A 25,071-nucleotide genomic window follows, 5' to 3' on the forward strand; every position below is an offset into this window, starting at 1 on the left:
ATCAGGCCTACCACTGTTGTCATTGGCAAACTTAATGGTGTTGGAGTCGTGCTTGGCCGTGCAGTCATGAGTGAACAGAAAGTACAGGAGGGGACTGAGCACACACCCGAGGGGCCCCTGTGTTGAGGATCAGTGTGGCGGATGTGTTACTTACCTTTTCCACCTGGGGGCAGCCCATCAGGAAGTCCAGGATCCAGTTGCAGAGGGAGGTGTTTAGCCCCAGGGTCCTTAGCTTAGTGATGAGCTTTGAGAGCACTATGGTGTTGAATGTTTAGTTGTAGTCAATGAATAGCATTCTCACATAGGTGTTCCTTTTGTTCAGGTGTGAAAGGACAGTGTGGAGTGCAACAGAGATTGCATCAGCTGTGGATCTGTTGGGGCGGTATGCAAATTGGAGTGGGTCTAAGGGTTTCTGGGATAATGGTGTTGTGAGCCATGATCAGCCTTTCAAAGCACTTCATGGCTACAGATGTGAGCGCTACGGGTCGGTAGTCATTTAGGCAGGTTACCTTAGTGTTCTTGGGCACAGGGACTACGGTGGTCTGCTTGAAACAAAACATGTTGGTATTAGACTAGACAGGGAGAGGTTAAATGTCAGTGAAGACAATTGCCAGTTGGTCAGCGCATGCTCGGAGTACACGTCCTGGTAATCTGTCTGGCCCTGCTGCCTTGTGAATGTTGACCTATTTAAAGGTCTTACTCACATCGGCAGCGTAGAGCGTGATCACACAGTCGTATGGAACAGCTGATGCTCTCATGCATGTTTCAGTGTTACTTGCCTTGAAGCGAGCGTAGAAGTAATTTAGCTCATCTGGTATGCCTGTGTCACTGGACAGTTCTCGGCTGTGCTTCACTTTGTAGTCTGTAATAGTTTGCAAGCCCTGCCACTACCGACGAGCGTCTAAGCCGATGTAGTACGATTCGATCTTAGTCCTGTATTGAAACTTTGCCTGTTTGATGGTTCGTCGGAGGGCATAGCGGGAGTTCTTATAGGGTTCTGGGTTACAGCCCCGCTCCTTGAAAGTGGCAGCTCTACCGTTTAGCTCAGTGTGGATGTTGCCTGTAACCCATGGCTTCTGGTTGGGGTATGTAGATTGTCCACACAGTGACTATGTCATCGATGCACTTATTGATGAAGCCAGTGACTGATGTGGTGTACTCCTCAATGCCATCAGAAGAATCACGGAACATATTCCAGTCTGTGCTAGGAAAACATTCTTGTAGCTTAGCATCTGCTTCATCTGACCACTTTTATTATTGACTGAGTCACTGGTGCTTCCTGCTAGGATAGCATTATGGTCAGATTTGCCAAATGGAGGGAGAGCTTTGTACGTGTCTCTGTGTGGAGTAAAGGTGGTCTAAAGTTTTTCCCCTCCCTCTGGTTGCACATTTAACATGTGTAATATTCATATGTGTAAACATACTGAATTGTAATTGGATGCATTTTACCGCCATATCATACTGTGCTATGATTGGTTAAGACCACCCAAATGGTCAGTTTGATCCTGGTTGGCGATACGTGAACTTGCCAGTTATAGCTAGCTAATAAAGAGCTACGTTAAGAAATATCCTGTAGTACTGCATTTTATTATTTTGTACAAAGTGTGCAAAACAAGACAACATGCTTGTAGAAATTAGGTAAAATGGATTTGTTTCCCTGCATTAAAGTCCCCGGCCACTAGGAGCGCTGCCTCTGGATGAGCGTTTTCCTGTTTGCTTATGGCCGTATGCAGCTCATTGAGTGTGGTCTTAGTGCCAGCATCAGTCTGTGGTGGTATGTAGACGGCTACGAAAAATACAGAAACTCTAGGTAGACCACACTATCTACAACTTATCATGAGATACTCTACCTCAGGCGAGCAAAACCTCAAGACTTCCTTAGATAACGTGCACCAGCTGGTGTTTACAAATATACATAGACCGTGTCTTACCAGAGGCTGCTCTTCTGCCCTGCCGATACAGTGTATAACCTGCCAGCTGTATGTTATTCATGTCATTGTTCAGCCACGACTCTGTGAAACATAAGATATTACAGTTTTTAATGTCCCGTTGGTAGAATATACGTGCTTTTAGTTCGTCCATTTTATTATCGTTCCACCTTTTCCTGTAGTACTGATAGCAAAGGCAGATTAGCCACTCGTCGCCAGATTCTCACAAGGCACTCCTATCTCCTTCCGAGAAACATGCGTCTCTTTCTCCTGCAATTGATGGGGATGAGGGCCTGTTCGGGTGTCTGGAGTAAATCCCTCGTCGGGATCATTAAAGAAACATTATTTGCCCAGTTCAAGGTGAGTAATTATTGATCTGATGTCCAGAAGCTCTTTTCGGTCATAAGAGATGGTAGCAGCAACATAATGTACAAAATAAGTTTAAACATTGCGAAAAAACTAACACAATTGCACGGTGTGTAAAGAGCCCATAAAACGGCAGCCTTCCCCCGGTGCCATACCGAGCTGTGCAAAGGTGATGTGTTTTAGTGTTGCATTACACACGTTTGTATGAAGAGCAGACTACTGTACTATTAGATAATGCTCACGCAGTTAAGCCATTGTTTATTTGCATGTTACACTAACAAAATAACAATCATGTCTGTAAAGACCACACTATTGTGGCAACCTAATTTAAAATCTTTGATGCTTGATTAAGACACCTACCAACATGGGCAGATTATGGTCAAAGACAGTACAGTATGAAGAAAGGCTAAACCTGCTTCTCCAATAAAAATCCCCGATCACACTTGTAGGCGATGGCATGGCCACGTTGGCTAACTAAACTAGAAACACGTCATCGGGTCCGGTCGTCTCGCGTCGAACTGCGCATGTGCTTGTCGTTAAATCAAAGGCACTCCTTCGGTATAAAGTTGTTTTTGTCGAAAATGAAAACGTGTCAGTTCGTCACTTTCACGAGGTTGGAATAGTAACATGTTCCAGTAAAGAAATTGGCTCGAATCTAGGTTGCGCCTTTTAGATTGAGAGAATTAACAAGTCAAAAATAATTGTTCGCTTCTCAACTCTTCTCTCAACTCTTTCGTAAGCGTTGCCGGAAGTCATGCGATGTTGTGCCTGTGGGTTTAGAAACTTTATTGTTTAGTTCGTCACCCAAATCCCAGCCAATCCCCTTTGTAGGCCTGTTCATCTCGCTCAACCTTCACCTATCTATTTTATTTTTATTAACAACAAATCAATACAGAAAGTACATATAGATTATATACAATGGACAATCGAGCTAGGGGGTACAATATCACATTACAATTACACAAGGACCTTAAGGGACAAACATACACTTACAATTCTAACAGCTTTTTTGTTAGAGTATTTAACGTTAACTGTCTTAAAATACAGTTCAACCTTCACCTATCAAACTCAGTAGGGGCACCGTCAATGAGGTATGAGATTTTTAGCAGTACAGTAGGATAATATTTATATACCAAGACAAACCCCTCACATCCACCATGTCCCTACTGTCCGCCTGCAGGTGTTCACCGAAGCTCTTGCATTCAACAAAGGTAAAGCCGTTAGCTAAAGGAGATGCTATCTACTTGAGGGCGCTGCATTGTCCCCATGTCATAGATGGTATGCTAAAAGGTTGGCTAGCCCCACCGGCTTTCTAGCCACTTGCCAATCAGAACCAAACGTGAAGCTAGCATTTAGGTAGCTCGTTAGCTAAATAATGAAGGCCTTGGCTAACCCTGAAGTGATGTCTGTTGTACACTGCTCAAAAAAATAAAGGGAACACTTAAACAACACAATGTAACTCCAAGTCAATCACACTTCTGTGAAATCAAACTGTCCACTTAGGAAGCAACACTGATTGACAATACATTTCACATGCTGTTGTGCAAATGGAATAGACAAAAGGTGGAAATTATAGGCAATTAGCAAGACACCCCCAATAAAGGAGTGGTTCTGCAGGTGGTGACCACAGACCACTTCTCAGTTCCTATGCTTCCTGGCTGATGTTTTGGTCACTTTTGAATGCTGGCAGTGCTTTCACTCTCGTGGTAGCATGAGACGGAGTCTACAACCCACACAAGTGGCTCAGGTAGTGCAGTTCATCCAGGATGGCACATCAATGCGAGCTGTGGCAAAAAGGTTTGCTGTGTCTGTCAGCGTAGTGTCCAGAGCATGGAGGCGCTACCAGGAGACAGGCCAGTACATCAGGAGACGTGGAGGAGGCCGTAGGAGGGCAACAACCCAGCAGCAGGACGGCTGCCTTTGTGCAAGGAGGAGCACTGCCAGAGCCCTGCAAAATGACCTCCAGCAGGCCACAAATGTGCATGTGTCTGCTCAAACGGTCAGAAACAGACTCCATGAGGGTGGTATGAGGGCCCGACGTCCACAGGTGGGGGTTGTGCTTACAGCCCAACACCGTGCAGGACGTTTGGCATTTGCCAGAGAACACCAAGATTGGCAAATTCGCCACTGGCGCCCTGTGCTCTTCACAGATGAAAGCAGGTTCACACTGAGCACATGTGACAGACGTGACAGAGTCTGGAGACGCCGTGGAGAACGTTCTGCTGCCTGCAACATCCTCCAGCATGACCGGTTTGGCGGTGGGTCAGTCATGGTGTGGGGTGTCATTTCTTTGTGGGGCCGCACAGGCCTCCATGTGCTCGCCAGAGGTAGCCTGACTGCCATTAGGTACCGAGATGAGATCCTCAGACCCCTTGTGAGACCATATGCTGACACATGCACATTTGTGGCCTGCTGGAGGTCATTTTGCAGGGCTCTGGCAGTGCACCTCCTTGCACAAAGGCGGAGGTAGCGGTCCTGCTGCTGGGTTGTTGCCCTCCTACGGCCTCCTCCACGTCTCCTGATGTACTGGCCTGTCTCCTGGTAGCGCCTCCATGCTCTGGACACTACGCTGACAGACACAGCAAACCTTTTTGCCACAGCTCGCATTGATGTGCCATCCTGGATGAACTGCACTACCTGAGCCACTTGTGTGGGTTGTAGACTCCGTCTCATGCTACCACTAGAGTGAGAGCACCGCCAGCATTCAAAAGTGACCAAAACATCAGCCAGGAAGCATAGGAACTGAGAAGTGGTCTGTGGTCACCACCTGCAGAACCATTCCTTTATTGGGGGTGTCTTGCTAATTGCCTATAATTTCCACCTTTTGTCTATTCCATTTGCACAACAGCATGTGAAATGTATTGTCAATCAGTGTTGCTTCCTAAGTGGACAGTTTGATTTCACAGAAGTGTGATTGACTTGGAGTTACATTGTGTTGTTTAAGTGTTCCCTTTATTTTTTTGAGCAGTGTATTTAGTTAGTTAGGCAGCTACGAATTTTTATCCGGTAGATTTGTCCTTGAGTTGAAGCACAAGTATACAAACACAAGGAAGTTATCCAAATATAACATGTTCTCTGTAGCCTTACCTAACTAGAACAAGTTTAGCATTCAGATAGCCAAATCCAACCTCGGATTGTTATTAGCCAGCTGGTTTAGCCAATTCAACAGGGTCGTTTACTCAATGGCTAACTATTGTTATTTTCTTTGTCATTTACATTATAAACGAGTAACCGCTAGCTAACAAAGCTAACCAGCTAAACTATGTAACCAGTTATGCTAACGTTACTATTTAAATATTGGTTGTGTCTGTACGAGTACCTAGCTATTATTCTGCCAGCTGTGTAGCTAGCTAGTTACCGACTTTGCTAGCCCTAGCTCAAAGGCTGGAGCTTCGTAGCTAACGTTAGATAGCCACCCCCTTTCTCCATTTGAGTTTAATGAGATTTGTCCCAGTTTGTCAAATAACATCTAGTTAATACTGTATCGTCCTCAAGTGGGCCTTCACTACCTTGATATGGTCCCATGGACTCAGGAGTCGATCAGAGACCGGCTAACTTTAGTTGCTGTAGGCTACTGCATGTTTCAGGCAAAGACAAAGTTCCCATCTCTTGCAATGCATTTTCCATTCCAACAATGTTAATCTCACAGCTGGAGGCAAATCACACGGGCTTTGGCTGTAACTCCACTTGAAAAGGTATCCATTGCTTGCAAAGCAAATGAGGACCAGCCATGATTGATTAGTTGGAACACAGCAAGCAGCACAATCTTTTGAGTGAGGCTACCTACTTTTTCCAATGAGCTTATGTCTTGATAATGTGAAGGCTTCTTTTTTCCAGTTAGGCAAAGATCTACCCTATTTAAAATATATATATTAATTTAATCTGTTACAACGCCGAACTGCATTCAGGTCAAGACCCTGATGAGGGCAACGAGCATGCAGATGAGCCTCCCTGAGACGGTTTCTGACAGTTTGTGCAGAAATAATTTTGTTATGCAAACCCACAGTTTCATCAACTGTCCGGGTGGCTGGTCTCAAACGATACCGCAGGTGAAGAAGCTGGATGTGGAGGCCCTGCGCTGGCGTGGTTACACGTTGTCTGCGGTTGTGAGGCCAGATGGACGTACTGCCAAATTCTCTAAAACATTGGTGGCGGCTTATTGTTGAGAAATTAACATTAAATTATCTGGCAACAGCTCTGGTGGACATTCCTGCAGTCAGAATGACAATTGCACGCTCCCTCAACTTGAGACATCTGTGGCATTGTATTGTGGGACACAGACGCTCATTGCACAAGGTGCACCTGTGTAATTATCATACTGTTTAATCAGCTTCTTGATATGCCACACCTGTCAGGTGGTTCATGGCATAGGAGAAATGCTCGCTAACAGGGATATAAACAAATTGTGCACACAATTTGTGAGAAATAAATATTTTGTGCGTATGGAACATTTCGGGGATCTTTTATTTCAGGTTATGAAACATGGGACCACAACTTTACATGTTGTGGGTTATGTTTTTGTTCAGTGTATTTTTATCTGTCAAGGTCAGATCTGTGGATTCTGACTTGAGTTTAAAAATATTCATTTTTAAGGTTTTACTCTACAGTAGGCGGTGTCCTTATGCCCTTCAACATGGATGATCTTCACTCAGTGCTGTGAGCAAGGAGTCAATTAAAACATTGTTCAATCAGTCATGTTAGAATACCTGTAAATGTATTTGCTACTGCACAAATGTCTATCATTCACAATTGTCTGTTTATTGTCCTTTATCGTGGAACTCAAGCTTCAGTCTCTCTTGCAGTGATGAGGTAGGCTAGGTCATCGTAAGGGATACTTTGCAGCGCATTGTGGCTTGCTGATGTTTTAAAGTGTGGACTAAAGCCACTCTGAATAGTTGAAACTTGAAGCCTTTCTATGCTGACTTTCTGTCCATGTAACGTGTCAGACACTCAACCTTGTTTGACTGATTGCCTCTCTCCTGACACAGTCCTTCTTGTGCCTTTCAGAATGTAGCATGTCTCATCGTGTCTTCCAGAAATGCCACTACATCAACAGTAAGAACTCTGGCTGGAGTTCCTTCATTTTTCAATTTGATTTAGGCTACATACGTATGCTTTTTACCTCGCAATGCTGTGATGGCGTCATTTTGAACTAATAATAATATCTATTTTATATACCACTTTTCAGTCACTTTAAAAACAAAACAATTTAACAACAAATGTAGGGATCTGGTGGTTAGATGATAGGTGATGATAGGCAGTTCAGAAAGGTATCTTGAGGGAGCGTAAATGGTACAACCAGGCAGGGAGGTAGAGACATCTGACACAGGCTACGGAGCAATTCATTGGGCACTTTGTCCTCTTCGATAGTACTGAAATGTTGCACCCACCTGGGTGATGCTCCGGTGACTAAAAGGTCCAGTAAGAGCACCACACCACAGCATTGGTCCAGAAAAAGCCCCCTATGAAGCGAGCCTCTGCATCCCCTCCCACTGCAGTCCACTTTCCTTCTAGGAACTGGGGCAGGGGGCCAAAAATCTGATGCTGTTGATCTGGTGTTGCTGCATCATTCAAATCATTTTAGCTAGGCAAGCCAAATATAAATTAACTAGCCATAATCAGTCCTGCAATCTGGGTGGCCCTAATTAAAGAAAGCTGTTGTTTTTAACTTACGTCATCTTTCTAAAATGTGATTTTTTTTAATTATTTTTTTTAGAACCTGAGAGATGTGCTCTCGAATCTCATCCCTAAAGAACAGAGTAGGATTAAGAACTTCAAAACGCAGTATGGCAAGACCAACATCGGCTCGATCTCTGTGGATATGGTACGTTCAACTCACCTGTCATTTGTAAATGTTCTAGTACCCTTTTCAGTAACAGTTGTAGTGTGAAATATGGTAGCTGTGGATATTAATGCCTAAGCAGAATTGTGTGTGTGTGTGCGCAATTGTCTTTACAGATATACGGTGGGATGAGAGGTATGAAGGGCCTGGTGTATGAAACCTCAGTGCTGGATGCAGATGAGGTGAGTTGGTCTGTGCAGGGCAAGAGGGTTGAATGCAAAGTATCGGGTAGGGGGATAGATTGGGCGTTTTTGCCTCTTTACTATTGCTTGTTGGTATCTTAGATGGCTTCATTTTGCCTAGATAATAGATGAGATTGTTTAAACAGTCTAGATAATGAAAAAAAGAAAGGCATGCCCTTTGCTATATTTTCTTGAAGTCCCATGTCTGAGGCTGTGCTGAAGAGAATAGCTTTGAAACAGATTGATTTCCATGCTTGCTCAGCACTCCCCTGAGAGAGATGGCAGTATGCAAATGGGTTGGATAGTACTGAATGAAATGGAACTAAATCAAAACCCTCCTGAGTCTGATGCTTGAAGCTAGACAGCTACCTACTTAAATAGTGATTTGAGATTCTAAATGGTTTTCTTTGGGGAGCTTTGTTTTTCAAGTCCCACCATATTCATCAGCTTTTTTTTAGCTGAGAATAAGAAGGGTGTAATTTCTCAGCCAGTTCAGCATCACTTATGGAGATTGGCTTAACTCATAACACTCATGTGACATGGCGCCTATGGGCTATGTAATATCAATATGGGGAGTGGGATCAAAAGTATTTCATAAAGACTTATGGTAGAATTATGTAGATACCTAGTTATGGCAATTATTACTACTAAATAGCTTTTATGGGTCTCTTTAAAAAAAGAAAAAAAAGAAGGGAATTCGTTTCCGTGGCTACAGCACTCCGGCTCCAGGACGTGCCGAGCCCCTGCCTGAAGGTCTGTTCTGGCTGCTGGTGACAGGCCAGGTGCCCACAGAGGAACAGGTGAGTGTTAGCTTGGTAACGCATTATGGAGAGACAGTATGGCACAGCAGCTTAGCAGTAGGTCTAGGTAGCATCTTCATTTATGATACAACAATAATGGTACAGAACACAGATAACATGATGTACATATTCAATGAAAAGGGTTGACCCATAAACCACAACATAAAACTTTACAACAGACGCTAACTTTTTGAAATGATTGAATATTAAAACATACAATCTACCTGCAGTAAAGCCACTCAACATTTACATTACATTCAGTCATCTAGCAGACTCCCATCCAGAGCGACCCACAGGAGCAACCAGGGTGAAGCGCCCGGACCAAGGGCACGTGGACAGATCTCCCACCAAGTCAAATCGGGGACCAGATGATAGCTTTTGATCCTGTTTATCTGTGGGAGCAGGTTTGCTTCTATTTTGGTTTAATGACATCAGATGATAATTTGCATAGAAAACTATATTCAGTGGCCCCCTTTGTGATTGTAAGGCCTTAAACCATTACGTTTGGTGTGAATAGTTTGACCAATTACCCTATTGCTGATTCTGTGTATTGTATTTGTCCCCAGGTGAACTGGCTGTCCAAGGAGTGGGCCAAGCGTGCAGCTCTTCCCTCCCACGTGGTCACCATGCTGGATAACTTCCCCACCAACCTCCACCCCATGTCTCAGTTCAGCGCCGCCATCACAGCTCTGAACAGCGAGAGCAGCTTTGCCCGGGCCTACTCCGAGGGAGTCAACAAAGCCAAGTACTGGGAGGTGAGCTCAGGAAACATAGATTGAAGAATGTTGAATGGCACATGCCATTGTGGGAAATCATGTTGCTCAGTAGGACGAAATGTAGTAAAAGCTTTAATCAACTGAACGCGTCCCAGTTGTAATACGATCTATTGAAAGAGTGCTTTTTTGTCCGAATAGAAAATGGTTTCTTCTCTGTTTGTCTATGAAGACTCCATGGATCTTATCGCTAAGCTGCCTTGAGCGTGGCGGCCAAGATTTACCGCAACCTTTACCGCGAGGGAAGCAGCATCGGTGCCATTGACTCCAGTCTGGACTGGTCACACAACTTTACCAACATGTTGGGCTAAAGCGACGCCACGTTCACCGAGCTCATGCGCCTGTACCTCACCATTCACAGGTCAGTTTTATAGAGAATGCTACTTCATTCATAATGATGTAGTTTATCGTCCATTCGTCTGCACCTTGTTAACGTTTGGGTGTGCATATTCAGCTCCTGCTCCGTCATTGCATCAGTGCAGTTATGTGGTTGCATTACTCATTCATTCACACACTTCCCTTTCTCCTTTGCTACAGTGACCATGAGGGTGGTAACGTGAGTGCCCACACCAGCCACTTGGTGGGCAGTGCCCTGTCTGACCCCTACCTCTCCTTCAGCGCAGCTATGAACGGTCTGGCTGGACCCCTTCACGGATTGGCTAACGGGTGCTAATGTCCAAGTTAACATCCAACCTACTACTGCTCATAATACTGATTTAAAGCAATGCTAATCATAATTGCTTAGAAATAGCACATTTTCTGTTATTGTGATTGTCAACATAATGGCGAGATGGGAGCAATATGAAACTATAACAGCAGTCGTGATAATGGCGAATGAGAGCAGTGATTTGACTAGGTTGGAGTGAGCCCCTGCCTGACCTCTGACCTGCTCCCCTTGTAGGAGGTGCTGGTGTGGCTGGCCCAGCTGATTTGGAGCCGAGCCCTGGGCTTACCCCCTGGAGCGCCCCAAGTCCATGAGCACAAACGCACTCATGACCCTGGTGGGGGCCAACAATTCCGGGTAAAGATGAAGTATCAAAGGAAGAGGGGAGGAAGGCAAATAAGAACAAAAGGGGGGAGGAAGAGGGTAGGGGGATGCATAAGATGCAGTACACTTATGAAAATAAGGGCCTTTTGCTGGATTTAGTCAGTTCATGTCAGTGACACTAATGTTGGGCGTACACCACACGACTTTCAAATATCCCTGAGCCTCTCGCATTAAAACCACTGTCTTTCCTGTAGTTTTCTGTCTTGCCAACGTAGTGGTACTCATGACACTAAATGATGTGTCACACACTACAAGATTCTTCATTTGGTCTTAAGGATTCTCGATACCACGCTGTCTAGCGAAAACAATGTTATGTGATTTGATTGTGCAGCTAGAACGAGCTGTGGGCCAAAGAGCCTCAAAACATTTTGTTAGACATTCACGCTTGCCATAGAGTTAAAATATTTAACCAATACATTTTGAATTAAACATTGAACTTCAGAGCTATAATATTTAACCAATATATTTTGAATTAAATAACATTGTGAACTTCAGAGCTGTACTGATTTGACACTAGCTTTGGTTAAAGGGAAGTGCAAACGTAGGCTAGTAGTCATCGCTCCTGTTCGAGAGTCAGTCTACACATTCTGATGCGATACAACGTCATCTCACTAGCTTCTCTGGTGAGCTCTCATTGGCTGTTGCTGATCACAGTTCTCAAAACGTGTCATTGCACATCTCACACTACAGGAGCATGGCAGATTTCGTGCTGATAAAATCAAACGTTTGAAAATATCAGGATGACTCAGACAGGATCGGTAGCCCTGAGATTGCGTCTCTGGCCCGTTCACATTATACGAGCGTCGGTAACGGCCGTGCTCCCCGACTAGGCAACGACTTGGGAATTTTGTCTCCGATCTCAAACTTGTCTGGGACAGGTAAATCGGGCCAAAATCATGTAGTGTACGCCTGGCTTATGGTAATATTTTTTTATTTTGTGAGACTGAGCCATATATATATATGAGTCTTATATATTTAAGCTGACCTGGTTTTGTAAAGAACTCAAAATATCATGTCAATTTTTCAGTTGTAGAATCTGGGGCACTTGCATTGTCAGACAAAATTTTCCAAAATAACGAAACAAAAGACAACACTCCATGGCAGGCACGGTCCTTCTGTAATATAACCACAGAAGAATATGTACAGTCTGCAAATGACCAGGGTCTGTAGGTTCATAATACGATACTGCTGCCCCTTTCATCAATGATTGACGTCACACCACTATAAATCAAGGCCAAGTTCACTTATTACACCATTTTTTGCCAGTGTTCGCCAAACCCTTTCTGGTTAACGGAATACTATGCAGGTTGCTTTGTACAGTGCTTCACAAATAGCTCTGTTCTATTGGGAAGGGAGGTTGTTTTGAAAAGTGATCAGGGTAAGAAGACAGCACTGTTTTCCATTTTATTTTAAATCTTCCCGAGCTGAAAGGGTTGAATTATTATTATTTTTTATTATATTGTGTTATATCAAACTTGGGGGTAATCTTTTTTGTAGAGTTTTTCTTCAAGACCTGAGGGCAACTTCAAAACATCAATGGAACATTTCCTTCTAGTCAGAAAAATTAATGTAATTCGAGAGCTGGCTAGCATTGACTAAATAGTACGCATGACCCGTTAATATTGGTGTCTCAATCGATGTGCTATTAGAATGTTTTGTAAATGTTTGTTTTTAGAAAGTCTGCTGGTTTTACCACGTCCAACTGTAATGTCTCATCTTTCTCATGACACAAGTACACATCTGAAACGCTATACCAACTAATCATTAAATAAGAATTTGTTCAACTGACTTGCCTAGTTAAAGGTTAAATAAAAATAAAATTGTGTTCAACTGGATTGTTGTTATGGTACAGATTTGCTTGGTTTAGTTTTAAGGCTGCTCTCAGGTCTAGTGGGAGGGGGCTTGTGTTTGTAATAGTCTGTTTCAACGCAGACCATATCCAATACACTCCAATTGGGCACAACACCGACAGTACCCTCCTGGCTATTCATTTAATTTGTTTTCAAACAGCCCCCCCCCCACACTGTCTACCCCCTGTAGTGTATTTCCCAAATAGTATATATGTATTTTAGGTTTTAAAAGTTTGTCCTGTTCCTGTATTTGATCCTGTTCTAACCAAACCTTGGGTTATTCTGGTTTAAAGATAGATACATCTTATGTGAGATTGTGAAGTGGAGAAATCTGAACTTTATTTTCTAGCAGAGCTGGATGTGGGAGAGAAAATGGATAACAATTTTAAATAAAAGGCAAATGTTAACAATTACTCTTCTCTTGAATTCTGATTTTTATTGCCGCCTTTTTATAGAGATGTGGTTGTTGCACATTCTTTACAGAAGGTGTGGTCATAACGGGTTACCACAGAACAGTTATGTTATTCTGTGCCGGCTGTGTATGGAGTGTTCTGAGGACATCTCAGTTAAGTGTTCCAGATATGTCTCCACAGCACTCAGGTTTCTGCTTCCCTTTGGCCTGGTCAAGACGTCATATGCCTGTGGTACAGAGACTGGATTCCAAATAAACAACGGATCAGTGTGCTTTGGTCAGAAAATACAAAAATTGCTATGTGTTGCAACTGATTTGAACTGTGGCTTCAAATGACAAATTGGCTGACAATCGATACGCTTTCTCCTAAATTGCCAAGCACTCCTGTGACAACCTGAAATGTCCTGATATTGACAAATGCGACAAAAAAAGTTATACTTTGGTTTATTGGCTTTTGTTTTAAAGTCTAAAATACATACGTAAAAGGGATGCACTGAGGGGTTGTAATGGCTGGCAGGACCTAAAGAGCCCTGATTCCCACCAACAGAATCACCCCTTTTCAACATCTCCAGCACCACCCAAACCTGTGAAAATGGTGTGTTTCTATGTTTTGAAGTAAAAGATATCTTCCTAAGTGTTTCCAATTAGTAGGCAATGCCTACTCATAATTGGTTAAAATCACGATGCACACTGATGTCATTGTAAACTTTTTCAAAACAAACATGCCGTTTTCACATTTGTTGGGGTGGTGCTGGAGATTAATATGACGTTAAAATGTACCTTTACCCCAAAATAAACATTAAGGCAAATCAGGGGAATGTTATAGGAAAGCGATATAGAAATCTCACTTTCAATCAAATGTGAGTGATTAGAATTCAGAATATTACAATTAAACACCACATAGGCAAATGTCAATCCGCCATAATACTATACAAAAATAAACGCAACATGCAACAATTTCAAAGATTTTACTGAGTTCATATCAGGAAATCAGTCACTTAAATTCATTTGGCCCTAATCTATGGATTTCACATGACTGTGAAGGGGTGCAACCATGGGTGGGCATAGGCTTGGTCTGAGAAATTAGGTCACCAACTAATAACATCCTGTGGTCCTTAAATATCTTTGTGGTTAAACTAATTAAAACCTAAATACACTGAACAAAAATAAACATGTAAAGTGTTAATCACGTGTTTCATGAGCTGAAATAAAAGATCCCAGAAATTGTCCATATGCACAGAAAGCTCTCAAATGTTGTGCACAAATTTGTTTACATCCCTGTTTGTGAACATTTTTCCTTTGCCAAGATAATCCATCCACCTGCCCGGTATGGCATATCAAGAAGCTGATTAAACAGCATGATCATTACACGAGTGCACCTTGTGCTGGGGACAATAAAATGCCACTAAAATGTGCAGTTGTGTCACACAATGCCACAGATCTAAAGTTGAGGGAGCATGGAATTGGCATGCTGACTACAGGAACGTCCACCAGAGCTGTTACCAAATAATTGAATGTTAATTTCTCTACCATAAGCCACCTCCGTCATTTTGGAGAATTTTGCAGTACATCCAACCGTCAATTGACAATTCATTACACCTATCAAAATACGTAATTTGCTAAAGTAAATATCAGGCTCTGCAGCAAAATGGCAATAAATAGGAAAATGGCCTAAGAATCCAGTACATACGGAGGACGGTCCAGTCTCAAATGATGCTCTTTTCACATGCAAGTGGTGGCTGTGTTGTTCAAGCAGTCAAGCTGTAGATCCATTCCCCACTTCAACCGTGTCCAACAACAGTCATTTAATGGTCGTCCACAAAATGCAATGGGTTGAAAGTGGGGAAAACGTGTGTAATCTCCCAGATAAGTACAAGCACATGGAGGCTCACGTTTGGTTCACCTCATGGAACATGAGTTCTCTGGGTATTTTAGTCTCTGGGCCGAACTTGGTGCAAGCTCCGCGCTCGAAGGCAACAACCATTTGCTTCACGACTTCATCAAAGAAGACCGTCGCTAACTGCGAGTGTAGCAAAGAGCGAAACTCAAAAGATATCTGCAAGACAAAAGTGGAAAATTGTTGAGGTTCTGTTCATAATAATGTTTCCCCAATAGATGATTAGGTCATTAAACCTGCAATTATAATGTCTGTTTAATCAGAAGTTCACACTACTATAATATTCAAAGTATTAAATAGTTTGCTGCATGTAGGGCTGTGGCGGTCACGAAATTTAGTCAGTAGGTGATTGTCAAGCAAATAACTTGGCCTCACAGTAACTGAATGTTAATTAACACATTCAGCATCTCCTGGCTTCCACACAGCTTACAAGCTGTCACTGATGTAGACATTTGAAACATCTACATTTTAAAAGTCTAATAAATCCATGTAATATAGTCTACACCTTCACAATAAATCCATTATTTATTTATTTTAGACAGGTCTAAAGAAGCATGATATGAAGAAAATGTAGTCTATTTCAGAAGAACAGAATACTCTGAGTTGTCCTTATGTTAGGGCCTGATCTGGCTGTGGGCTACACTAGTTCATTTAGCAGACAAGATTTGCTTATAATTCTGTGGCTTTATTAGAATACATAATGTATATAGAATACAATTGAAAATAAATATTTTCTGAAAACAATGAGGGAGTGCGCACATGCGGCTATTCTGTGTTGAGCGGTTAAAGAAATAGGTATTCCTACATGCTTAATTTAGAGTTATTAATGTAACTTTAGATCTACAAATGTTGGGCTATACGTTTTGATTTTTAATACATAGTAAGGCTGCATGAGAATGATGATTTGAAAAAAGTCACTTGAAAGGCATGTGCTCTGCGTTGTTTTTTTGCGCAGGGTGTACACACTTCAACATCCTCTCATTCACAATTTGACAAGTACTTGATAATGCCTCGAATTTCACAGCGGCATCCCCTTTGTGGCCGTAATGCACCCCAAAAAAATCCATGCCTTTTCCAGCCCGGAGTGCTGCGTTGTGCCCTGCATTGTGCTGTGCAATCCGAAGCGCCTTTCACTAACGTGATCGTGTCTTTCTCACAGGCTACAAGTGAAGACAGACACGTCGGGGACGCAACTGCGCGCATCCTTATCCAATTCCGAGGTGCATATTGAAGATATTGGAAGAACTGTCCACATTTACTTTTCGTCAGCCAACAAGATGAGTAGGTCTAATGAACAGCAAAAGCATGTCAATCTACTATCCCCCACAGTACAAAAGTTGACCTATTCTATTCTGTGTGAGAAATAAATATTCCAAACATAGTCTGGGACAGTTGTGGGATGCGATAGATCCCAAATTAATACAGCCACTAGCATCAAAAACCATTTTTTATGCAATGTGGCTGACGCAACAGATCAGAGCGTTTAGCTTAAAATGGTCAACTATTAGGCAATTTTTTTCAAATTCTAAAGGACAGCACACATGGTAGTAGGATAAGCGTGAATGTTCCATTTTCAGGAAAACACCATTTTCAAAAGTGACCGCAAATACAATGCATGTAATGCTTTTATTATAAAGGTGCATTTTTATGGTGAAAATGATCTTCCCCAAACTTGAAACTCAAGTGCTGCTTTTATATGCCAGATAGGCGCCACAACCCTTGTAAAACGGATTAATGTGCTTAATTTTAATAAGTTATTTGGCCACTTTAGTTGTTAGAGCGTTGGGCCAGTAACCGAAAGGTTGCTGGATCAAATCCCCAAGCTGACAAGGTAAAAATCTGTCGTTCTGCCCCGGGCACCAAACACGTGGATGTTGATTATGGCAGCCCCCCGCACGCACCTCTCCGATTCAGAGGAGTTGGGTCAAATGCGGAAGACACATTTCAGTTGAATGCATTCAGTTGTACAACTGGCTAGGTATCCCCCTTTCCCTTTCTAAAACATATAGGCCAGGCTACATGAGGTGTGCGACTAGGATTCGAAAAAGTCGCAAAAAAAGGCATAATTTCTTATGCGGAGCATCATTCACAAATGATAGGCTAATATTGTCACCCATCAGACTATTCTTGATTCAATCTTCTCTTTACATATACTAAATAATGTGTGACATTTTTGTTTTCATTTAGAATGGACCATTATCATGCACCTGTATCGAAACAGGGGCAGCAGGGAAAAAAACACATGTCATCTATGCACTAAAAATAGCAAATGGAGGATGCTTTTCCCCATGGTTTATTTGCATGCCAGCCAGGTAGGCTACACTCCTGTTGTAAATATAAGCAATGCGCTTAATATTAGGAAAGTTGAGAAATAAATATAGTAGGCCTAGCCTATAGAACGCTGATGGGTCCTCCTCTTTTTATTAGCGGCCATCACTCCATTTTCTCCCACAATTGCATAGCCTATAGAAATGTTGAGCAACATGAGCTCATGGGCACTCATGAAGTGTTTGATTCGATTTTTGAATACATTTGCATGGATGTCAGAGTGATTAGAGGGACAATAGAGAGCCGAGTTTGGTAGCAAGTTTGGTAGGCTACTAATGACCAGCAGAAGCATCAGAGCTTGAAGAAGCCTAATTACCGTGACTAAACGGTCATGTGGAATTTGACTGCCTTCATGGCTCAGGACCGCCGGTGTGGCGGTAAAACGGTCACCACAACAGCCTTAGCTGCATAGCAATAGTATTGCATGGTGCGACAAGGAAACACTTACAGAGAAATCAACAGTACAGGTTCTGGGATAACCAGGTATTCCAGGGCTGAAACGCCATATTGTCTCCAAGTGGTTGAACAGTTTACCATCTGTGCAAACAGCCTACGGAAAGGGGAAGTGCCAGTAAAATGAGATGCAGTGCATGTTATTATTGGTGAATAAATGTTAAAGAATAACTTTAAAGCACTGCAAAACAATAGACTTGTAAGATCATGGAGTTGATTGAGTTTACGAACCTTGACTAGATGAGGGCGTACATTGGTGATCATGGAGGTGTATCTCTCGACTATAGGGGGGAAACCCACTTCTAGTTTGGCTTTAGCATGGCTGGCTCTCTGCATGATGAACTGAGATTTCTTACACCACGGAACAAAGTGCTTATAATCGTCCACGTTGGCCACCACATCATACATCTCCTGCATCGAGTAACTACAGAGAGAAAAAAGGGGGAAATAGTATTCTTAGCATATTTGCATGAGACCATACTTTGCTGATATGACGATACATCTAGTCTTCACACTGAATAATGATGAAATGTGCTTGATTTGATGTTAGTATATTTGTCATTTACATGATTCTGTTGTTCAGGGACAGTAGTAGGCTCTTATCAAAGTTCACAGATAGAAAACGCTAAGTATGCGGCCCTTGACATGTGTTTTCTCAATATTGTTATGGAATACAGTACATGGCATAGAACTAGAACACAAGGGGGATGTTTTGATTGAGGTTGGAATAAAACGGAAAATTATAATAATACCATTTTAGTCTAAGAGCTGTTTGAAAAGAAAACCTGAAATTTCAGTCCGTTTTGGTGGGATTGAGTTTTGGCCTGCCTGGTGACAACACAAAAATGGCTGCAATGGACCTTTAAATTAATCAGCATTTAGCCATGTCCACTGAAGCACAGATGCAATCTCTACATTACCCAATGATTCTTCGTTCTGAATACTGTTTCCTCTTGTTGGCCAGACTAAGGAAGGTTCTGCTAGGGGGAATGATAGTTGTCCTCCTGTCCAAATGGACAAGAATCCTGGGGGTCCTGGTCATAAGGATGCCACAAGATGTCACATATCTGTTGGTCCAAGAATGATCAGTCACGGACTTGCAAAACACCACTTTAAAACACTGGTTCATTGCATTCTAATAAACCCCATCAATAAGACCCTTGTTATACAATGCTACCAGTTGAAACCCAAGACACCCAAATTACCGTAAAACGTTAATTAAACGCGTGTCTCAAATAGCCTCATGTCCCTTTTAATAGCCGGGCAACATAACACATTTCTGCAAATAAACACTGGTTTTAAATAAATGCCGGGTCTAAATTAATTGTTAACGAGGTAACCAGGAATTGTTCATTTTATTTTTTACATTGAATAGTTCAGTAATGACTCGAAATAATGATGGTAAGCATCTGTTATTATCGCCAGTAAGAAACTTCTAGCCATTTTGGGGTTGAAGGTAGCCTAGTGGTTAGAGCGTTGGGCCAGTAACCGAAAGGTTGGTGGATCAAATCCCCAAGCAGGCAAGGTCAAAATCTGTCATTCTGCCCTTGAACAAGGCAGTTAACCCTAGGCCGTCATTGTAAGTAAGAATTTGTTCTTAACTGACTTGCCTAGTTAAATTAAGGTTAAATCATGAAAAAAAATAGGCTGCTAACAACTGAGAACTGCTAGCTAACTGGCAAGCACAAAAACAAACAGCTACTTCGTGACTACAGACCCCTAGAAAACGTACGATCGTCTTCTAGTGGCGAAAGTAATTACTGCCCAAAATGCACAGTCAAAGGATAATAAAAAAATTGCTTTTTTTCTTTTTTTCAAATAGAGAAACGTGGCACCCTGTGTACATGATAACACTGTGCAGGAAATGAATAATTGTATTACATTGCTGGAAGTGAATGCTGGAATTAAACATTTAACTATGCAAATTAATAAAAGCTGTACGCATTAAGGAAATATAAGCCTGTCCAATACGCGCCTGGTGTGTTCAGTGATTTAAGCAACTAAAGCTCGGGCTATTAATTGAAATTTCTTGGTATGTACTTTGTAACCGCACCATCATCACCCCTACCCCACTCGCTTACCTGATTGGCTGTTTAATCCGTATTCTTGGCCCCAGCACTGTATTCAACCGGTTTTTGCCAAATGTAGAGAGATCTCGCAACTCACTGAATGTCCGTATGCCTATAGGCAATCGAAGGGTGGTGACAGTCGCCAACCCAGCCATTTGTTATTTTAAAAGACAGTGATGACTGGCAACAACAATCTAACCTAGCAAATTACCTAACCTAGCTAGCTCACGCTACACAGCCAAGCTATAGGATGGTCGCTACTAGAAAGCTAAGTGGCTGATGCTATACACATTTACGTATAATTAGTAACGTTAGTTCAATAATGTAAAATGTCTAGCTGATGCTATACACATTTCCGTAAAATTAGTAACGTTAGTTCAATAACGTAAAATGTCGAACTAGTTAAACAAGTAGTTTGTAACAGGACAATGTTAGCTACCTAGCTAGCTAACGGTAGCTAGCCAGGTAGCCACCAGTTAACGTTAGCTACCTAACTAACATTTCAGAAATGTCATTTATCGCTTTCTAGCCTCAATCGAATGAACTGCCATAACTGTTTAGCAAGCTAGCGACATAACGTTTCGTCTGCCATCTTCTTCCTCCTTTTTTATGACTTTATCCGGCCAGGTCAACCGGTGGCAAGTAGTATCTATTATATTGACAAGGTCGTCGATTGACCCCTCTAACAATAGAAATACATGTCCGCAAAGGCGGAAGGCAGGTGGGAACATACGCGCGTGAACAAGAAACACAACTCTCATATAATAACATTGCCGGAATGCCATGCGCGTCCACTTTTATATCGGTACTTCGTAAAAACCTAAACATTACGAAACTTATGTTCGATCAAATAAGCTTCACGTAGTACATTCGCAATTACATTTTTTGTTAACCAAGTTCGAGACTCATAGACCTCCATACCAAAAATCCCCACTTGCTCAGCTTATCAATGTATTCTCGCGCTGACATATTTTGGGCGCGGAGTTGATTCTCTCGCTTCGGCTTTTCCTCTTTGCTGATAGTCACGTAACGTTATGCTGCGTTCATAACCAAGTGTGAAGGTGGGACTACACGACTGGGAAAAATCTTCTTGAACTCTCCTCCAGTTGGTAATAGAGATAAATAGCAATGGCGTCTTTTTGTAAGAACCAGCAATTGTTCGTTGGAGAAAGCCTATGAGGAAAGTTAATGGCGTTTTTGTAGAGTTTTTGGATAATCCCCGAAAACAAGGTCAGTAGTGAACACAGGTTTAGGAGATTTTATATGTTTATGTGCTTTATTACAGGTAACAATTTTAGGACTCATCACTGCATTCTCTACCAGAAAGTTTTTTTGGCCGTCTTTGATGTCACTTAGGTTGATACATTGCTATGTTTTCATATATAAAGCACTTTTACATCATTACTAAATTTTAGACATACAAGTTACCACACCGGTCTTGGGGATGGCTAAATCTAGAAATGAATTTGGTGTCTACTGAGTTAGGTAAATCAGCTTTTAGTTTTCTTGCACCTTATTTGTGGAACAACCTTCAAAATGTTCTTAAATTTGATGTTTTGGTGCCTCTAGGGCAATACAGGAAGCTGATTGAGGACCTTATTACTGATTTAATGTTTTTTTTTTTTTTTTTTATGACTGTTTTTCTTTCTTTCTGCTTGCATTTTGTATTTATATTTTGCTGTGTCTCTATTTTCTCAAATTTATGTAATTCAGGGCTCATCTGTAAAAGAGACCTTGGTCTTAGCCGGAGCATCGGCTCTCGGACCAACAGACTCCAAGACAACTTCTACTCCAAGCCATAAGACTGCTAAATAGTATATTGATTGTACCCAAACTATCGGCACTGACTCTATCTTGCGCTGACCTTATGCACACTCACTAGACTTTATATACACACACTATGCTGTCACTCATACACAAATCCTTCACACATTCAAACACTACACACACACACACAAGCATACACAATTTTACATTAATCATTTGCTGCTGCAACTCTGTTCTTTATTTTACTCTTATCATTATCTATCTGGATGCCTGGTCACTATACCCTGCCTGGTCACCTCGTACCTCTGCACATTGATGTGGTACTCCCTGTATATAGCTCCATTCTTGTTTATTTTATTTATGTCATTCCTCTTGTGTTAGTTACAATTTTATTTTTTAAACTTTGCATCTTTGGGAAAGGTTCGTAGGCAAGCATTTAATTGTAATGTCTACACCAATTGTATTCAGCTCATGTAATAAATACAATTCTATTTGATTGATAACAGCATTTTCTGCAGTTAAATGCAACGAAAATATTATTTATGAAAAGCAATCAATGAATGTGTTTTGAACACTGTAATTTGTTTAAAAGCATAATATCTGTACTTTCAGTGTTTCACGCTGCTTGTTGGACGTTAACCAATCTTCATTTCTTAACGCGTTCAAAGCACCTGAATGCATCCAACTGGTATTTACGACTTCACAACCTTACCACTTGGTTATGAATGCAGCATTCGATTCTTTTAAAATGTCATCATGACTAGATGAGGCCACTCCCACTTAAATTAGGTAAATAGCTGCTAATCACGTGACTTATTAGTAGTTTATTTTGGCAATGAATGTACTTATCACTATAATCAGGCTTCCATTCAACAATTTTATGCTAATAAAGTACATGTCGGATAAAAAAACACGTGCCAATAGCAGAGTGGACACACTCAGTAGAGTTGAAAATGCGATGAAAACTGCAAACATGTTTTTTTATGTGCGTTATGTCATCATGCACAGCCTTTTATCGACAAGTCAGTTTGACGCAAACATCTCTGGTGGGAAAATGTGCGTATTGTCTGTATGCATATTTTAGAATATTTGCATGAAAATCTGTCGCAAATTAGATGGAAAGATAGCAAGGTTGACAGAAACTACAAAAGATTGTAAAAAAAACAACAAAAAACAACTAAAAATAGATAAATCTACCCAACACACAACTAGTCCAGGTAGTTTTCTTGGAGTAGACCGATATAGAAGGGTATAACATTCATTGCAGACATATTTTTTTCCTCACATAGTTACGATATTACTCAACTAAAGGAATAATCTGGTGAATCATTACGTTTATGGATAGATGTTGGTACACTATTCAAAGTGACCACTGTATGTCGCTGCTGCACTAGCTAGCTTATAATTTACCAACTGCAGCCGTTCAGTAACGCACACTTGTGTCTATCAGAGCAATAACAACGGCGAGCAAACACGCCACAGAACAAACCCTTGCCCGAATAATTGCCACAATAACACATATTGCAGTTACATCTCCACCCGATCCTAATGAAGAAGCTTCGGTTTGACTGACTGGGAGATGGGAGTACAAAACATAACAGACCAGGTGGGTAATGCGAATTAACGTTAGCTAGCTAAAACATTCCTTTTTGAAACCGTTGCTTCCTTTATCACTATTTCCTTATGAGGGCGGGTTTGATAGCTAGCTCACGTTAGCTGCGGTGCTTGGCCTGAAAAGTAGTTTATGGCCATTTAAACGATGCAGTCTGATCACATTCTACATGCTCCAATAAAGTATTCTAACGTGGGACTGTTTGCTAAAATTGTCACCAATGACTTGTTCGCTTGCTAATGCCAACTAGTTACATTTGGCAATAGGATTTTACACGCGAACGTTAGACCAGTTTGCCTAACCAGTCTAGTCTACTAAACTAAATTATTTATGATGTAGTTGAGCGGCGACTGAAGCGCGAACGTCACATACAGTTTTAGTTTTTTTTAATCAAACTACTGATTTCGGCACCCAACGAATAGCCCCCAATTACAAAGAACAATGTCGTGTTTAATTTCGGGCTATTCGTTGGGTGCTGAAATCAGTAGGTTTTAATAGAAACGTCATTTTATGTGACGTCGGAGCTCCAGTCCGTCCACACTAGTTGCCGCTCAACTCCATTATAAATAGCGGAGTTGAGTTTAATCGGCTAGCTAGGCTTCCATTCCATGCGGTAGCTAGTTAGCGAGCATTGGCGATGAGTCATTCAGATTTGTAGCCAGCTAACTGTCTAAGCATTTGGGATTTTATCACTTTCGGCATGCACAACTTGTTCAGACAACAACCAGCCAGTGTATTAAATGCTTAGCTAGCTAACAATAGCTAGCTGGCAGCGAGGGTACGGATTTAGCTACTGTACCTCGCTGCAATCAGCTAGCAAGGGACTGGGCTGTCACTAACATTTGTTGGTAAGGTCTCTTGTTAGTTGCACATAAATGCTAGCTAGCTGCACATTGTGTGTTTAGCTAGTTAACGAGACACTACGTTAAACTATAATAAGCTAACTTCACTTCCATCAGCTGTTACGATTGAATCACACTGCGTGATGAGGCGTTTTCCAAGTACGTTGTGTTGGGTGCATGCAGCTAGCGAGTGAGCAAATCTGACTAGTCTGTTAGTAATTCCCAATCAAATTCAAATGGCTAGCTAATGACAATCATCCACCCTGTGTTATCAGGGAAGCATCACACTAATATCATGCTGACATGTAGTCTGACTATGGCATCAAAGTTGTATGTTATTCAGGAGAACATTTCAAACAACTTTGCAAGAAATTGGACCATATAGGACTATTTTTTTGTATTCACAGGAGGATCGGTATGTCATTAGGGTTAGGCCAGAATGTATGCGTGCACTGCTGCCCGCGCGTGTCTGTGTCGGCCACTCATCTCTGCCTTGGCAAACATCTGTGTTCTCGAACCACATTGCATTTTGTCTCACAGGGCAATGAATGCAAGTCAATGATACCTATATTAGCAATTCCCAAATCATGTCCAAATTAAGCAATACGGCCAGAGGAGGTGTGTTATATGGCCAATATACCACGGCTAAGGGCTGTTAGATTCAATGCGTAGTGCCTGGATACAGCCATTAGGTGCCTTATTGCTATTATAAACTGGTTACTAACGTAATTAGAACAGATTTTTTTGGTCGTACCCCTTGTTATATGACCCGTGGTATATTGTCTGATATACCACAGCTTTCAGCCAATCAGCATTCAGGGGTCGAACCACCCAGTTTATAATAATTTACATTTTACATATATATATATATTTTTTAATGTAATTTATAAGTAACTTTGAGT

At 41.7% G+C, this 25,071-nt stretch overlaps 2 protein-coding genes and 1 pseudogene across 3 annotated transcripts in view; 2 read left to right on the plus strand and 1 right to left on the minus strand.

Annotated features, from left to right (window-relative positions):
* The first annotated feature begins 1,978 nt into the window (after positions 1 to 1,978).
* LOC120062297 lies at positions 1,979 to 12,949 on the plus strand (annotated as a pseudogene).
* A 239-nt stretch (positions 12,950 to 13,188) lies between these two features.
* On the minus strand, positions 13,189 to 20,938 carry LOC120062304 (coenzyme Q-binding protein COQ10 homolog B, mitochondrial-like). 2 transcript variants are annotated; one of them, XM_039012177.1, is made up of 5 exons: positions 19,961 to 20,938; positions 18,800 to 18,946; positions 18,111 to 18,303; positions 17,875 to 17,976; positions 13,189 to 13,442 (listed from the first exon to the last, which is right to left on the minus strand). In XM_039012177.1, exons 1-5 carry the CDS (start codon positions 20,101 to 20,103, stop codon positions 13,413 to 13,415), a joined length of 615 nt encoding a protein of 204 aa, XP_038868105.1. In that variant the 5' UTR covers positions 20,104 to 20,938; the 3' UTR covers positions 13,189 to 13,412. The 2 variants fall into 2 exon arrangements, with proteins under 2 accessions (XP_038868105.1, XP_038868096.1); XM_039012168.1 differs by lacking the exon at positions 13,189 to 13,442 and adding an exon at positions 14,679 to 15,257 and having other exon boundaries at positions 19,961 to 20,934.
* A 2,075-nt stretch (positions 20,939 to 23,013) lies between these two features.
* LOC120062313 (serine/threonine-protein phosphatase 6 regulatory ankyrin repeat subunit C-like) overlaps positions 23,014 to 25,071 on the plus strand; it is a 34,999-nt gene continuing 32,941 nt past the window's right edge. The window contains exon 1 of the mRNA XM_039012190.1: positions 23,014 to 23,321. Coding sequence (XP_038868118.1) covers positions 23,295 to 23,321 — 27 coding nt within the window. The 5' untranslated portion in view covers positions 23,014 to 23,294. The remainder of the gene's footprint in view (positions 23,322 to 25,071) is intronic.

The sequence above is a fragment of the Salvelinus namaycush genome, chromosome 2, assembly GCF_016432855.1.
Source record: "Salvelinus namaycush isolate Seneca chromosome 2, SaNama_1.0, whole genome shotgun sequence".
Classification (NCBI taxonomy): domain Eukaryota; kingdom Metazoa; phylum Chordata; class Actinopteri; order Salmoniformes; family Salmonidae; genus Salvelinus; species Salvelinus namaycush.